The sequence below is a fragment of the Papio anubis genome, chromosome 2 (genome assembly GCF_008728515.1).
Source record: "Papio anubis isolate 15944 chromosome 2, Panubis1.0, whole genome shotgun sequence".
In the NCBI taxonomy this organism is placed as follows: Eukaryota; Metazoa; Chordata; class Mammalia; order Primates; family Cercopithecidae; genus Papio; species Papio anubis.
This window is the reverse complement of record NC_044977.1, coordinates 20,244,399-20,262,479: the sequence shown is the minus strand read 5'-3', so window position 1 is coordinate 20,262,479 and position 18,081 is coordinate 20,244,399. Positions and strand designations below refer to the sequence as shown.

The window sequence follows — 18,081 nt, the reverse complement described above, 5'->3', positions numbered from 1 at the left end:
TGTCCTTTGCTTTTTAGCAAATACTGCAAAATATACAGACATAATGAAAAAGGAAATCGCACGTATCTACACTCCAGCTTACACAAAAGTGAACCTCTCATGTATCTCTTCCTACTCACATTCTCCTCCCTTCCCCACCAAGAAATACTATCTGAATTTGGTGTTATCAGTTCCATACATGTCTTTGCTTTAACATGTATGCATGTATGCATATCCCTAAATAATATACAGTAGTATTATACATACAGTAGTAGTATACATGCTTTAACATGTATGCACATATGCAAATCCCATAACATGTATGCATATCCCTAAATAATATACAGTAGTATTCGACAAACCAAATGTATATAAAAAGTAGACTACTCAACTGCATTCTTCCGCAACTGCTACCCTACTCCCAACATCTGAAATTCATACATACTGATACACATAGTTCATTTTCTCACTTTCATTATGGTCCAATTTTCCATATTATAAATATGTGTATGTAGATACATGATAAATGTAAATATGCCACAATTTATTCATCCATTTCCCTCTCCCCTTTGTTAATGGAAGAAGTTGAGATATTCAGGGAGAGACAGATAACAGAAAGAAGATGGCAATAGAGAGGGGAAAAAAGAAGAAAAGGAAACAATTAGAAATATCACATTTACCTCTGTGCAAGTTTTCTGGAAAGTGATTTCATGTATCTATTAAAATGTCACATGTGATTCCCCATAACCTAGCAATCTGACTGCTAAGAATTTACCCTCTGAATATACTTTCATCAAAAGCTAATCTGCATATATATCTTTATATAAAGATCCATTGCCATTTGAAACAAACAAAAACCCTGGAAAACCACCAGTGTCAACTGGAAGACGGACTAAATAAAGTACGGTATGTTTATATGATAGAAGGAGAATGAGGAGATACACGAGCTGAAATGGGAAATATGCAACAAGTTTTACTAACTGGAAAAAGCAAGGTGAGATTTGGGAGTCTTTTTTTCCTCATTCTGCACATTTATATATTTTTTCCCTAACTCAATACACATATTAACCAAAATTAGTTATGACTGCTTACCTAACACATATTAACCAATATTAGTTATGATTGCTCAATTAGGATGAACTGGGCTGTAGAATTATAAACCAAAGACTAAATTTTTTTCTTTTTTTTTTTGAGATAGTCTCGCTGTGTCGCTCAGGCTGGAATGCAGTAGCATGATCTTGGCTCACTGCAACCTCCGCCTCCTGGGTTCAAGCGATTCTCTTGCCTCAGCCACCCAATCAGCTGGGATTACGGGCATGCACCACCACGTCCAGCTAATTTTTGTACTTTTAGTAGAGAAAGGGTTTCACCATGTTGGTCAGGTTGGTCTTGAACTCCTGACCTCAAGTGATCTGCCTGCCTCAGCCTCCCAAAGTACTGGGATTACAGGCGTGAGCCACCGAGCCTGGTCTAAATTATTTTTTAAAAACATAACCACAGAGAAGACAACCTTCCCTGACACAATGTCACCATCTTGTGGCCCTTTAGGATATTGCCTCCAGTTTCAAAAAACTTCAGATGTCCCAATTTTGTAATTTTCAGTGCTTTAGTCCCACAACTCTCAATCTCCTAGGTGATTGATCAAAGGAATTTCAATCCCATCACTTGGATTTAAATATTATTTCTACACTGATAGCCCTCAAATTATCATCAGTTTAGACCTCTCTCCTCAGCTGAAGGCACCTATAATCAATTGCCTCTACTTAACATTTCTGCTTGGATTTCTAATAGGTACAATTCAAGGTGTCTAAAACCAAACTCTTAATAGAAAGCCACAGATTCTCCAATTATTTCTACAGAATCTCAGTTGTTTAAAAAAGCAGTTGATTGGCTATTCCCAGAATGACTGCTGTAATCACTCCTGATGACTGAGCAAAGCCATCTGTAGCTAAGTGTATTACTACACCTGTGTCGTATTCTTCTTCATCCCCAATGCTGAAAACAGGCTTTACACCACGGTAAGGCTTGCCCACTCTGTCACTGCTGCTCACATGCCTATATTCAAAGAATTTTAGGGAAGAAATAATCATTTAAGAAGTTTTCAAAGATTTTTACCAAGCATCATTTGAATATTCACACAAAATGTAAATATTCCTTATCCCCCACAAAACCCTGTGCACTAGCCATAGTTTTAGGAGAGCTATGTTAAGGAAATTAAAAGAAGATAAAGAAATTATGTTAGCAAAAGTGGCATAAGGCCTTGGTAGACTGAATGCTCTTAAATATGTAAAAATTAAATTTTAAACAATTTTAATATCCATATTAAAACTAATGTTTAGATCTGTTTGGCCTTGTGCAAGTTATTTAGACTTCTGTGCTTCTGATTCGTCCTCTGTAAAATAGTGCTAACAATATCTACCTGTCAGGGTTATCGTAAGAACTAAATCGGTTAATTTTATTGTAAAACTATTAGGACAACGCCTGGTACTACCTTCATGTCTGTTAGGTAAAATAAGTTACTGACACCAAATATTCAAATTCCAACATGAGTGGTTAAGGTTTCTCATATAAGTGCAAGTGTCTTAAGGGTTATCTTCCCATTTTTTTATTACTGTTACTTTTGTTTCAATAGAAATGAAGATTCTACTTTTGTTGTGCAAATATAAGCCATAAAAATGAATCTGCCTCCGCCGGGCGCAGTGGCTCACTCCTGTAATCCTAGGACTTTGGAAGGCTGAGGAGGGTGGATCACCTGAGGTCGGAAGTTCAAGACTAGTCTGACCAACATGGAGAAACTCCGTCTCTACTAAAAATACAAAATTAGCTGGGCATGGTGGTACATGCCTGTAATTCCAGCTGCTTGGGAGGCTGAGGCAGGAGAACCGATTGAACCCGGGAGGCGGAGGTTGTGGTGAGCCGAGATCGCGCCATTGCACTCAAACCTGGGCAACAAGAGTGAAACTCCACCTCAAGGCAAAAAAAAGAATCTGCCTCTTTTTCAAAAGGCAGAAGCATGTAAACTCAAGCTTGATTAGGTCTACAGGAAGTGTGACCTCTCTTTTTAACATAAAAATTAATACCTTATTAATTTTCAGGTAATCCCAAATAAACTAAGAGGTAAAATTAAAATGTGTCAACAAAATACTACATGTGTTTCTGAGGGGAAAAGCATTGTTTTACTTGTAGGATAAGGATCAGCTAAAATTACCTACTACAAAGGAAGACTCTAGCTTTTTGGGGTGTGTGCATGTACTGTATGAAAACACTCAGAATCTTCTATTTTCAAGAGATATTCCAATGTGAGAAAAAAAATCAAGTTACATGCCTTTAGTTATTATTATTATTATTATTATTATTATTATGTTAGAGCCAGGGTCTTGCTCTGTCACCCAGGCCAGAGTACAGTGGCACAATCTTAGCTCACTGCAGCCTCGAATTCTTGGGCTCAAGCAATCTTTCTGCCTCAGTCTCCCATGCAGCTGGGACCACAGGGGTGCAGGACCACACGCCTAATTTTTTTATTTTTTCAGAGACAGGATCTTGCTATGCTGCCGACTGGTCTGAACTCTTGCACCCGTGATCCTCTCACCTCAGCCTCCCAGTGCTGAGATTACAGGTGTGAACCACCACACTTGGCCTTTACTTAGGTTTAGAATTCAATTTTCCCAGAAGATAAGAGATCAAATCCATACTTTAAATAATTTTAAATATACATCATCAATAAACATTTTTTTTGTAGCCTAATTCTGTTGATTTACTTCTTCCAAAATAACATTCCTCAACATAATGAGAGTTTAGTGTATAACAAATATTCATTGGAAATTACAAGTTAGGTTAATCAATACATAGGCTTAAAGTCTGGTTAAACAAAAAGTGACATAATCATTTGGTTTTATGTTAAAATATATCTAATGTAAAACTGTCCTATAAATTACCAAACTATGCTCATGAGAGAGAGATAGAAAATGATATAATTTGGATGACTTTGAAACTCAGATTCAGCTTTCTTACAAAAGAAAGAGGTAAGAGCTTTATCTAAAAATGTTTTGATGCCATCTAGATTGTAAAATTTTAGATAGATTAGATTATGAGTTCTCTAATATTAAAGCACAATTAAACTGCTATAACATAGAAAGTAACAAAGATAAATGTTTACAGCAAATAAGCATTTGCTATAACTAGATAACCAAGTAACCAGAAAGTATGAGTAAAGAGACAATCCTAAAAACCAAATTATTAATTGTTGATCAAGATTTATAATACAATGCAAAGTCTTTATAACCATGAATGCTAAGAATTATTGAGACATTTCTGGAAAGACTGGCTAAAAATGAATAAAATTCAACAGCTGGACTATTTTTTTAAAGCATAATATCTATACTTTTTTGCCATGGTAATAATAGAAACATCTCTAGTATGGTTTGAGTAGGCTTTAATTTACTGAGCTTAGAAAGAAACCTATTTCATTCTAACTTCTCATGAGATTCTCTTTTCTAAACAAATACATCTAACTGTGGATCAGAGATGATTTAAGTTACAAAAATTAATAATTTGGGAACTTGGGAGTTAAAAAAATTAGACTAATTCAATGGTCCTATAACAGAATAAAATGGAAAGGATGATTCACAAATAGATTATAATTTTAAAAGGAGCAATTTCCTTTAAAGTAGTGCTAGGTAAAATTATTAGCAGAAGTCCTGTAATTGGCATTGTGTAGGAATAGTCACAATAAATCAAAACTCTTAGAACATAAGTTATTAGAGAGTGAAGTATTATTATTATTATTGTTCTTATTACTATTATTGAGACGGAGTCTCCTCTGTCGCCCAGGCTGGAGTGCAGTGGCACGATCTTGGCTCACTGAAAGCTCTGCCTCCTGGGTTCACCCCATTCTCCTGCTTCAGCCTCCTGAGGAGCTCAGATTACAGGTGCCCGCCACCATGCCCAGCTAATTTTTTTGTATTTATTTATTTATTTTTAGTAGAGATGGGGGTTTCACCGTGTAAGCCAGGGTTTCACCGTGTAAGCCAGGATGGTCTTGATCTCCTCACCTCGTGATCTGCCCGCCTCAGCCTCCCAAGTGCTGGGATTACAGGCGTGAGCCACCACGCCCGGCCAAAAGTATAGTCTTAGAGAATGAAGTATTATTTTTTAAAATGCTACTTCAAGTCACTGAGAATACTGAAGTGACCTGAGACAAATTCCATTCCATTATTCCAAAGCTTAACTTACATTCAAAATATGACTAGAATTTCTTTTTTTTTTTTTTTTCTGGCCCACTTAGGATTTACAGAATTTCTTTTTAAATGTTTGTAGGTGTTGCTGTAATTGATATTCTAAATTAAATTGCTGAAAAATTCTGTGAGTATAAGAACTGTAAAGTCACACAGAGTTAAGTTAGTAAAGTTCTTTTGTTATCCTAATTGAAGATCCAGTAGATTTTTAAACCTTAAACTTATTTTGTCTTTTAATGAGAAACACCTCATTTTATTTGGGTTAGAGAAGTGACAAATTATACATTAAAGTAATCCACCACCTAGAAAAAAAAGTAATTGTTTTTTCAACAAAAACCAAAGGCAGAACCCTAGAACTGTAGTTCCTTAGATTTATATATGCTAACTCAACCTAAATACATACATCTTAAGAAAAATCTAAAAATATAAAATTACATAATGTACATTAATTAACAAAAATTTTGAACCATGAATGGTGCCTATTTTTAGGTGCTATAATTTTCTCTGCTGCTAGGCAGGAGATAGAAGCAAATGAGCACCAAAGCAAATAACCTGCCAACTCGTGACCACACACATGCTTTCTTTGTTTCACCTTTCCCTGTCTCAGAATAAAAACTGCAGGTTTTGAACAAACTTAATTTTCATCCGTGGAATGCGTGATACAAACAAGCATGCAGGAAAAGAAATTAAAATGATCAAGCAAAAAACAAAAGAAAAGTATATCAAACAATATGACACACTCCTAAAAGCAGAATGAGAAAAGTTTAGCATTTGAAATAGCTGCATGAAATTTGAGCCAAGACAGCATAAAGCTTATAGATGGCATGAGGCATATTAAAGGAAAAGGATGGTTCAAGAAAAATGCTCTACTCATTGGCTTACCGCTCTGTACATGATCTGTCTGGCCAAGGAAGATTGAAAGACATTCTATAGCAAATCAAGGCAGAGGACAGAACAAAATGATTATAAAAAAATGCAACAGCTTTAAAACAAAAAATATGGTACAGTTTAGTCAGTTTTTCTCACCCAAAGTGTACATTATAAAGATGTTTCCATCATCCCAAGTACAAAGAAAAACAAAGAAAAGCCAATTACAAGTAAATCAAGGCAGCAGTCTTTTTGACTTAGTTATCACCAGTCCATTTTAAAAATAAAACAAATAAATTTTAAAATAAAATTGCAAATGTTCATGCTACAAAATGTAGCAATAACAGTCCTCCAACCTAGAAGCACCAACAAAAGGTAAAAGGGTTAGCTTTTGAGAACAGACATAACTTTACTGCATAAACAAGTCTTTCAGGCTTGATAAAACACCTTGGTAATTATCAGTTGACCACTTTGGATAAGGTACAATTTTTTTGATCAATGAAAATAATCTATTACCTTCTCACCTATTAACTAAATGCAAAAAAATGTACTTTTGTATGCATATACACTATACTTAATAAAGGGACAGACAACAAAGCCCTGACATTCAGTTCTTAAAGTAAAATACGTCAGTTTTCCCAGGATACTGCAAGACATGAAAGTGAAACCAAATATTATAATACATTTCCAATATAAGGCTTCCTTAAAAACAAATTCTGTGTTGCAATTATAAGACTAGCTTTGAACTCTAGGAACAGGAAGGATCAAACAGACTCACACATGGAGAAAAATATGTATCCTCAGTTACAATAAGAAACAAGATACATAAAACAGATTTTTAAACTTGTTTATCAGTTGTTAACCACGTCCCTCATTTGTAATTTACAAGGAAATGGGGTTTTGTAAACGAAATTCTATGAAGGTCTGATCTTAAACATCAGAAGGTGGGTTTCTGCTATATTTAGCATGACCAGATTTTCTAGGTTTTAAACTCTTGGAGCAGAGGAAGAAGTTCTTACTATGAGATCACTGAATTCAGCAGATGATTCTCCATCCATTTGACATTTGGGAAGCAGCTACTATATGAAAAGTAATACATACTGGGACATAAATTATTTTTAGTGAATGGCATGATGTGACAGATACATTATTTGCATCTCTGAGTAGTAAGAGAGAATAATTATGGCTATAAAGCACATTCCTGCAATTCTAATGAAAACGATGAAATCATCTAATAGCAAATGTACTTTATAATCCTTTTCTGGAACACATTCAATTCAACTAACATTTACTTACTGTAAGACATTATTTCTTTAGTTTTAATTATTCATCATAAACTCATACTATATAAACAACTCACCGATCCACAGGAGTTGATGTATTCTCTATAAAACTGATAACTTTTTCCTTGACATTAACGGATTTTGTCTTCAAAGCCACGGTCATTTTATTTACTAGTGATTTCATTCCTCTATCATTTGAGCCATTAGGAGATTCACCCTAAAAAAAGAAGACAGATGGATTAACTGCTCTCTAAATGACTAGAAGACATACTACTGCTAACCATTATCTACATGCTATAGACTGAATTGCAATCCCACCAAATTCATATGTTGAAGTCCTAACTCCCAGTATATCTCAGAACGTGACTGTATTTGGAGACAGGGCCTCTACAGGCATAATTAAGGTTAAATGAGGTCTTTATAGGTGGTCTCTAATCCAGTCTGACTGGTGTCCTTATAAGAGACAAAGACAAGAGCATATGAAAACTGAGAAGAAGCCATGTGAGGACACAGAGGGCAAGGCAGCCATCTACACGCCAAGGAGAGAGGCCTCAGGATAAACTAGACCTGCCAATACTTTGATCTTCGACTTTTAGTCTCCAGGACAGTAAGGCAATAAATTTACATTGGTCAAGCCACCAGTCTGTGGTACGATATTTTGTTGCGGCAGCTGCAAACTAATTCATTAGGTGAAATCATTTTAAGAATAGAAGGTAGAGGCCGGGCGCGGTGGCTCACGCCTGTAATCCCAGCACTTTGGGAGGCCGAGGCGGGTGATCACGAGGTCAGGAGCTCAAGACCAGCCTGGCCAAAATGGTGAAACCCCATCTCTACTAAAAATACAAAAATTAGCCGGGCATGGTGATGGGCACTTGTAATCCCAGCTACTTGGGAGGCTGTGGCAGACAACTGCTTGAACCTGCGAGGTGCAGGCTGCAGTGAGCCGAGATTGTGCCACTGCACTCCAGTCTGAGCGATAAAGTGAGACTCCGTGTCAAAAAAAAAAAAAAAAAAAAAAAAAGAGAGAAAAAGAAAAAGAATAGAAGGTGGAATAAAAAATTAGGATATACTTGCACATATATGTGTGTGGAGTCTGACATTACCTTCTTTATTATAAAAGAAATAGTTAAAACTACTGACCTTTCTTATCTCAGACTAGTTTACAAAAATAAGCAAAAGTATGATCAAACTACTATTTGCACATACGTGTGTGGAGTCTGAAATTACCTTATTTATTCAATAGGAAATAGTTAAAACTATTAACCTTTCTTAGACTAGTCTACAAAAATAAAGCAAAAGTATAATCAAACTACTATCCATGTAGCTAAACTTTTAAATATTTATCCCTTGTAAATGCTTGCTTTTTAAAGACACTGCCACTGAGGCCTTTATTTTCTGAAGAAAAGTTATCCTGATGTACCAAATGTAAGAGATGCAAGTATAATTCTTTTTTGTTTGTTTTTTGTTGTTGTTTTGAGACAGTGTCTTGCTCTGTCACCCAAGCTGGAGAGTGGCACGATCTCGGCTCACTGTAACCTCAGCCTCCCGAGTAGCTGGGATTACAGGCACCTGCCACCACACCTGGCTAATTTTTGAACTCCTGACCTAAGGTGATTCACCTGTCTCGGGCTCCCATAGTGCTGGGATTACAAGCATGAGCCACTGTGCATAGCTGTGAGTATAATTCTTAAATTGTTTCATGGGATTGCTCACATATACCTTCCTAGAAGGAAATTCAGTGATGGGTGTCAAACATTTAAAAGTGATCCTCTTTTTTGCCAATTAATTCCTCTTTAGAATTAATGGGAAGGAAGTGCCCAGAAATTTGGGTACTATTTGATGGAAAATTACACAGCCATTACAAACTCATACTATTTTTAAATAGCATTTTAAAATGCTAGAAAATGCTCATATGTTTAGTGAAAAAGCAGAAAATAAAATTCTAGTTTGCTATGATCACTACTTTTAAAATAAAGAAACACATTCACTAAAAAGGGTTTGATGAAAATACTTTAAAATATGAATGGCAAAATTATCTCTGGAACAGCTACAGGTGATTTTGTTTTCTTTATACTTTTCTTATTTATATATGATGCTACAATGAACATCTGTTACTTTTATTTTTAGAAGAAATGTCATTAACAACACAAAAAAACTATGTTTCTATTTCTGTATCTAAATTCAAAGCCAAATTAAACTGCAAAACTTCTTTGGTACTTGGAAAAGAATGCGTTTTAAGATAATTTCTAAAATAGCCTCAGTCAGCGTTTTTCAAATCTGAATATAAAAGCTTCAACAGAAAAACTATCCAGTGATGTGAACAGGAATATAAATTAGAATGTTTTTTGGAGAGCCATTTGATAATAATGCAGAAGTCTAAGGACTTTGGTAACATTTTAATCAAGTTATTCCACTTCCAGGACTAAATAATCATGGCATATGCAAATTTATCACTACAAAAATTAAACTGTAACAGAAAAAAACTGGAAACAATGTAAATATTGAATAAGAGAACTGAATAAATTATAATATACCCAGACAATGAAATACTATTTAGTTATTTGTAAGTGAAAATAGCAAACATTTACTAAGTAAATGGTGATTTCACACAAAGAGCATCAAGTTAAAAATAAGAGTATCAAGTTAAAAATAAGATTCTCAGGCAAGCCTTATCTGCTGATGTGAAAATAATCTGATTTCGATTTGCATGGCTGAAGATAAACCTCAACTAACACAGGTAGTGAGTTACAATTTCATAATAGCTACTATTAAACATTTGGTGACAGGTACTATACTTTCCATTTACTTCCACAGTTAATCCTCAAGTTATCCTTAGGAAGAAAGTTATGTTGTTAACATTTCTATTGCACAGGTGGAGAAATCACAGCTCAAAGACCTTGCTGGAGATCATGAAGAAAGTGAGTTGTAGATGAAATCTGAACCCAGGTATGTCAGACCTGTAGGCCCAAGCTACTAACCATGCCCTTGTACTGCAGTTTCCCTTCTATTTCTGTTTTAAAAAATAATCACTAGGTAGATGAGGACCATTATTTATGAAAATAATTTAATGACATCTAATTCAACTAACATGAAATACTGAAGTACTGGAAAAGCACAAAAGACCTATTACCCAAATATTTCCAAAGTAGAACAGAAAAACAGATTTATCCACTGAAGCAAAACTGGGTAGTAACACACATCTCAATAACTAAAAATCAAATAGGATTGGCAACTGGTTCTTGTCTTCCTCTGCCTGACCAATTCTCCAATGTGGATAGACTCAAGTTCACATCACTTAAGTCTGTGATGGGGATGGGTACAGATACAATGTGCACGAGATGATTATGAGCCCTAGTATTCTGGCAAAAACTAACTGGGAGATGCCTGGAATCAGCTTGCTTAAGAGTCCCAGCTATTTATAGGACCCAGATTTGTCCCCATCGATATTTAAGCTAGAGCATAAAACTGTCACTACGTGATACCAAACTACAGATGGACAGGCAGAAATTTGAATTCAGCAGCTGAACTTCAAGAGCTCCCACCTAGTTTAGCTGTGAAGGCTTGCTGTATCATGTCATTAATCTCACAATAAAGGCTTGCTGTATCATTTCATTAATCTCACAAAACTATGACTCTTCATGGCATGTGTTTAAAATGTTTTGACTCCATTTCTGTTATGGTGGGGGTTTAGTAGTTAATCACCTTTTCTGGGAACTTATCCAAATCCAGTAACGTACTCTCTACATACACTTACATCAACAGAATTGATACTGCTCCTTGAGCCTGAGGTACTAGCAATCCAATGGCCATATCCATTTTCTGGTCCATCCACATTAATGTCTGCCAGGTGCTGCTGCAGTGCTTAAGATAAATTAAAAACAACGACAACAACAAAACCTAAAATATCAACCCTCTTTGGAAAAATTCATTACCAACGAAATATAATAAACATGTCACAGCTGAGAAAAAAGGACCGAAGGAAATAATCACAGGTATTTCTTTCTGCACGTCTGTGATGGAGAAAAGGCCTCCAAGCTAGAGCAAACCTTCCTCTTCTTCCTTCTAAAACCCTCTGTACACGGACAACATTTCTTAAGTGACGCCAAAGGTGATGATAACTGTATAGGCTTTATGTTTTCTTCTTTGGAAGGAAATCTTTCAAGTATTAACAGATAATTTCTGCAACATTTTTATGACATAAAGGATTAATAGAAAACCGATTGTGACTTTTGTTATACCATAAGGAGACATCAATCTCTCCCATAATAAAGAAGCATTGTTAGGCATTAACAGTTACAGAAAGAGATATTATTCTTGGTGAATAAATAATCCATGGTTTTAAAAACATTTCCAAAATCTGGGCTATACTATAAAAAAAATGCTTTTCAGACACTTTTGAGAATTACAAGCTTAATAATCAAGTTTTATATCATTACCAGGATTCCTAATAAATAACACTGAGCCTAGGGCCAATACATGTTTAACACTACTTATTAAAATAACCCTTTTTGTACATCACTCTGGGTATGTACCTCAAAAGTCGTTAGTTATCAGGTCATGATATATAGAAGATAATCATAATCCTTGTTAATATCAACAAAGACCAAGAGGAAATACATCCTAATGTTCCAAAAATCCTAAGTTACAGCCTAACTCCCACGATTAAAGCCTAAGATTCCATTACTCTCAACATATACTGATTTGATTTTTGGAGCTTCAGTTGCACAATTGGTTAGCATGTGATTCTTATATATTGATTTGATTTGATCATTAATTTTCCCCAGCATTTACAGCTCAGTATTTTTGCAATCTCTTTTTCTAATGTAAGACAGGCTCTTTTAAAATCTTATTACTCTGCCTGCAAAGTAAAATTCTCAATACTTGCCTGCAGAGATCTTGCCAATTATTTTACTTTCCTAGATTATCAAATATTAGTCTGCAGTTCTGAAAACATCAGTTTATTTTGTTCCACTCAGCTAACATTTTTTAAACAGAGAATACCTTCAAGTAGTTCAAAAATAAAATAATAAAACACCTAAAGAGTCCAAAAGGTATACTATCAAAACTATTCCTTGAATTCTTCCTTCCCCGTCCCATCATTTAATCCTCCTTCTCCACAGAGGCAATCATATGGACAGTTTTTCATTCATCTTTACAAAAATATTTTTTGGAAACAAATCTATTAAAATAGTCTTACATCAAATAGTCACTCATTTCAACTGCCTATGACGTTTGTCTGTTATCTGTTAAGTCCTCCTGGCCTTGCCTTTTCTGAAAACATTGAATGAATGAAGAGAGTCTACCCATTAACTAATGTGATCACTCCAGATCAACTCTATTGATAATCAATACAATTTCTTCTGAAACACAGAGGAAAAAAACTAATAAATTAAAATCTTACCCATAAATCCTCCACTGGCAATACTCACATATTCTTTGTTTTTCTGTAATGGAAAAGAAAATTTAAATTCTTCCAAAAATGCGACTTAATTAAAACTTCAGCTAGTTCTAAAACACTGATAAATACAATATCAAGTTATATATTAAATTTCTGGGCTTTCTTATTTCCTTGACATTTTGGACTTTGGCACAGAGAGGTATATCCATTTACCTTACATATTGTAAGGGTCTGGTGCTTGGGTGGGAAGAAGGGGACAACTTCAAGGCTATTAACAAGTCTTGATTTTACTTGTATTATTGTTTCAATAGTGCAATGTTCAAACCAAAATTAAACAGTATTTTAGGATGTAGTCAGAGTGATTTTTAAAAGCTTTCAAAATATTTGGGTCCTCTATTAAAAGATAATATAAAAAGAAACATTATGGCTAATTATGAAGAAATAAGGGAATGTTACCATTTTGCAAACTACTAAAAACATAATGGATCTAAGTAATAAAAACAACAATAAAAAAGGGGAACACTAAAAAGATATCTAAATAGTATTTACCATCTAAAAGAGGCAGGCATCACCCCCTCAGGACCTCCTTCTCCTAAACAAAGAAGTGTGAATATCTCTAGATTTAGACTACTGGCTTACAGGAAATACCAGGGACAGAACATGATAAACGACACCATGTGAATGTAATCAGCAAAATCCAGAATGTGGGGAACTCTATAACACAAATTAACTGCTTTTCCCAACAAAAATATGCAAGGAAAACAATTTTAAAAAGGAACCTATAAACTAAAAGAAACTTAAAAGACATCAACCAAATATCAACGTCTTGTTTTAGATCTTAGGAAAATCAGGGAAACCTGAACACTAAATTTTTTTTTAATAAAGTATGATAATGATGTGGTTATGTCTTTATAATGAGTTTATGGCATTCAGTTCTCCCTACTTTTCCATTTCCTTGAAATTTTCCATAATAAAAATTGGGGAAAAAATTTATAAAACCACACAAAGAACTTGAATAATTTAAAAAAGTTCACAATATTCCAAACTCTTGCCCTATGACAGCCCTCACAATATACAGTATAGTTTACACTAAAGCATTTTTATTTTATTTTGTTTTTGAGGATAGGGTCTCGCTCTGTCACCCAGGCTGGATGGAGTACAGTGGCATGAATACGGCTCACTGCAGCCTCAATCTCCCAGCTCATGCAATTATCCTGCCTCAGCCTCCCAAGCAGCTGGGACTACAGATGAACACATCCACACGCAGTTAATATTTTTATTTTTTGTAGAGACAGGGTCTCATTATGTTGCCCAGGGTGGTCTTGAACTCCTGGGCTCAAGTGATCCTCCCATCTCAGTCTACCAAAGTATTGGGATTATAGGTGTGAGCCACCCTGCCTGGCCTGAAGCATTTTTAGAATAGACCAGTTAAATTTATGAGTGAAACGAGTTTGGTTCCTTATTTTTATTTCCTATGCTTCTAAACTCTTTCCTTTAATATAATTTAAAATTATCCTACAATCCCTCTCCCAAATATCCTCTTCCTTCTCTGATTTTGCTTTTCAAGGATTTCGTCTTTAATTTTTTCAAACCAGATTCTCAGTAAAATACAACATAAATAGAAATGAACCCAAATTGAGTGGCTTGTGTATTACCAGGCCTACCATCTTGCTGATTCCATAGCTCAGGACCATACAAAGTAAGGACTTCAACACATAAACTGCTAAAGAATACCTAGTAAGTAACTATTTTAATACAAAACAAGCCATCACTGAGCGACATTTTTTAAAAAGCAGAGAAGCAGGTTGCATAAAATCATTAATTCAAATTAGTTGTGTTGAAGACGATATTTAAACACAAAAAGGAAAGATGGCTAGGTGTTGTGAATGAATGTGTATATGCATTTATTCAGTTTCAAATGAAGATATTAAGATGAATTATATAGCTACTGTAAAAAGTACTAGGACATAAATACACATAAAGATCAATGTAACATAATAGGCCAGGCACGGTGGCTCACGCCTGTAATTCCAGCACTCTAGGAGGCCGAGGAGGGCGGATCACTTGAGGTCAGGAGTTCGAGACCAGCCTGGCCAACAGCGAAACCCCGTCTCTACTACAAATACAAAAACTAGTCAAGCGTGGTGGCGCATGCCTGTAGTCCAGCTACTCGAGAGGCGAAGGGAGGAGAATTGTTTGAATCCGGGATGCGGAGGTTGCAGTGAGTCAAGATCACGCACTGCACTGCAGCCTAGGCGACAGAGGAAGACTCCAGCTCAAAAAAACAATAATAAACAGAAAACAATAAAAGATCAATGTAACATAATAATCCAGAAATAGATCTTGATGCATAGAGGAACTCAGTATATTAATAAGGTGGTATTTCAAATTGTACAATTTGTAAGCTATTTGGAGAAATTTTTAATTCCTACCTTACTTCTTACACAAAATAAATTCCAGATGGTTTGAGTTAAACATTAAAAAAAAATCATATAAGCATATGAGAAAAATCTGGAGAAGACCTTAACAAGTCACAAAACCAAGAAAAATACAGATAAATCTGACAAGCAAAAAGTTATCTACGCAAATTTTGTAAAGGTGATAACATTAACCAAACAAAACTGAAATAATTTATGTCAGCATACCTGTAAAAAGTGTGCCAGGACCATGTTCATATACATGTCTTCTTCCTCCCTGCCACTGCCCATAAAACAGAGGTGCTCCCCACCAGCTATGGAGCCAGACTCAATGGATTGCTTCTGCGCTTCCAGCAAGGATTTTACTGACTGTGCAAACTCAGATGGATTCTGGAGCATCTAGACAATTTTTTTAAAGTTAAAAACTTGACAAGCCTGTGTTTCACATATATTTGTAAATTTGAAAATTTTTTAGGAAAAACCCCAATATTTAAAGAGCCACAACGAAAATGAAGGGAAAAAAAGACTTATAAATAAAACCCCTGGGATAAGAGAAATATTTATAAATGTATCTATAATACAATAGAACAAAAATTGAACATTCACACAAAGATTGACGCAAAGAAAATACTTCTCTACTACAGAAAACCTGTTTTGTTCCTGTTTTTTCTTACATAACAAGTAGCAACTGTGTCCTTAGGTATCAAGACAGAAAGAGTATAAAACTATAGATCAAAACAAGCTCTATTTTTCAGTTTCCCCTTAGATGGTAAGCCATGTATTTCTTAGAGGATAGTCAGAAATAACAGAAGGCATTTGTTTATCGGCACTATTCCAGGTAATGGAGACACAAAGATGAAATATTCATTTCTTACCCTCAAGGAAACAAGTACGACAATGACGACAAAGATGTTTAAAAACTGTTTTAATGGAGATACACAAAAAGTGTGGTGAAAAACAGAAAAATGGACAGACCACATAGAAAAGCAATTTGTAAAAAACAAAAGCAAATATAAACAGCACACTCACAAAAAATAATGTTCAACCTCATTGGTAATTACAACTATTTTTCACTCATCACTCTGGTAAGATAAGAAAAGACTGATAATGTCCAATAATACCAACGGCATTCTCATTTACAGTTCTGAAACATAAGAAGGTTTCACCTTTTTTTTTTTTTTGAGACGGAGTCTCGCTCTGTTGCCCAGGCTGGAGTGCAGTGGCCGGATCTCAGCTCACTACAAGCTCCGCCTCCCGGGTTCACGCCATTCTCCTGCCTCAGCCTCCCGAGTAGCTGGGTCTACAGGCGCCCGCCACCTCGCCCGGCTAGTTTTTTTGTATTTTTTTAGTAGACACGGGGTTTTACCATGTTAGCCAGGATGGTCTCGATCTCCTGACCTCGTGATCTGCCCATCTTGGCCTCCCAAAGTGCTGGGATTACAGGTTTGAGCCACCACGCCCGGCCGGTTCCATCTTTTTTTTTTTTTTTTTTTTTGAGACAGAATCTCCCTCAGTCACCCAGGCTGGAGTGCAGTGGCACGATCTCAGCTCACCGCAACCTCTGCCTCCCAGGTTCAAGCAATTCTCCTAACTCAGCCTCCAGAGTAGCTGGGTTCCACCTTTTTAAAGGGCAATATGGTGGTCTCTAGTAAAATGTATATATCCACACACCTCAACAAAACAATTTTAATTTTAAGAATCTATTTTACAGAAATATTTGCATAAGTACAAAATGTATAACTGCAGCATTATTATAAGAAAACAAAAAATAACCCACATATACATCAATCAGGCAATAAATTATAGTATACCTACATGTACCATGGACTATGCATCATTAGAAAGAATGTATTTATATCAAAAGATCTCTTAGAAACTGTTATGTTAAAAATCAAGTGGCAAAACAAGAAATATGTAAATAGATATTAAAAGTCTGCAAGATTAAGTAAGTTGATAATATTCTTTAAAATTTTTTAAAAATTCAAGCCTGGCATGGTGGCTCATGCCTGTAATCCCTGCACTTTGGGAGGCCGAGGTGGGCAGATTACTTGAAGCTGGGAGTTCGGCCAGCCTGGCCAACATGAACCCCCTCCTCTACTAGAAACAAAAAAATTAGCCAGATGTGGTGGCACACACCTGCAGTCCCAGCTACTCGGGAGGCTGAGGCCGGAGAATCGCCAGAACCTGGGAGGCTGAGGTTGCAGTGAGCCAAGATCACACCACTGCACTCCAGCCTGAGTGGCAGAGTAGAAACTCTGTCTCAAAAAAAAAAAAAAAAAAAAAAAAAAAAATTAATTTAAGTATTCATGAATCACCTGAGTAAACTGTTAAAATAGGAACGACAGAGGAATCAAGGGAAGAGAAGGGCACAGAGTTCAACTATAGAATATGGATGAGCTAAGATGGCCTTTCTCACAATATCCAAAACTCTGATTTCTTATGTTAGTTTTCTCTCAATATTACCTAGGCCCTTTCACACACCCTTTCAGTCTCAGCATTAAATTTTTAAGACAAGTTAGCAAGGGGAAAGGTAGACTTAATATTTAGCTAAGAGATTTCTCATCCCACTCCTGTGTTCCCCATCCCTGAGGCTTTAATGATCCCAGAATGGCTTAAATGACGTTAGCCTCAATTTTACCAACGGCTCTATACATCTCTGACAATTATTTACTTTACCATTCTTCAAATTAAATGACCTAGGATAGTAGTTTTAATAACTAAGTACTTATAAGCCAGATACTATCGTTATTAAATATTAGTTTATTATATGTATAAATACTCATGATTAAAAATGGTTCATACTATAAAGCCTACAGAATTCTTACTCAATTACAGTAAGAGCTGATATCCGAAGAGTCCTTAGTACGTGCAGTGCACTATGCTAAGTGCTCTACTATGTAGCT

The 18,081-nt window shown here is 35.6% G+C and overlaps 1 protein-coding gene across 3 annotated transcripts in view; it reads right to left on the bottom strand.

Annotated features, from left to right (window-relative positions):
* The window catches only part of TBC1D23 (TBC1 domain family member 23), a 64,761-nt gene that overhangs the window by 7,049 nt on the left and 39,631 nt on the right, over positions 1 to 18,081 (bottom strand). For 2 of the 3 annotated variants that reach the window (XM_003893855.4, XM_009199152.3), the window contains 6 exons: positions 15,407 to 15,577; positions 12,765 to 12,807; positions 11,118 to 11,224; positions 7,441 to 7,580; positions 6,096 to 6,140; positions 1,946 to 2,034 (listed from right to left, as the gene is read on the bottom strand). In XM_003893855.4, coding sequence (XP_003893904.1) covers positions 1,946 to 2,034; positions 6,096 to 6,140; positions 7,441 to 7,580; positions 11,118 to 11,224; positions 12,765 to 12,807; positions 15,407 to 15,577 — 595 coding nt within the window. The remainder of the gene's footprint in view (positions 1 to 1,945; positions 2,035 to 6,095; positions 6,141 to 7,440; positions 7,581 to 11,117; positions 11,225 to 12,764; positions 12,808 to 15,406; positions 15,578 to 18,081) is intronic. The other variant, XM_003893854.4, reaches the window with a different exon arrangement.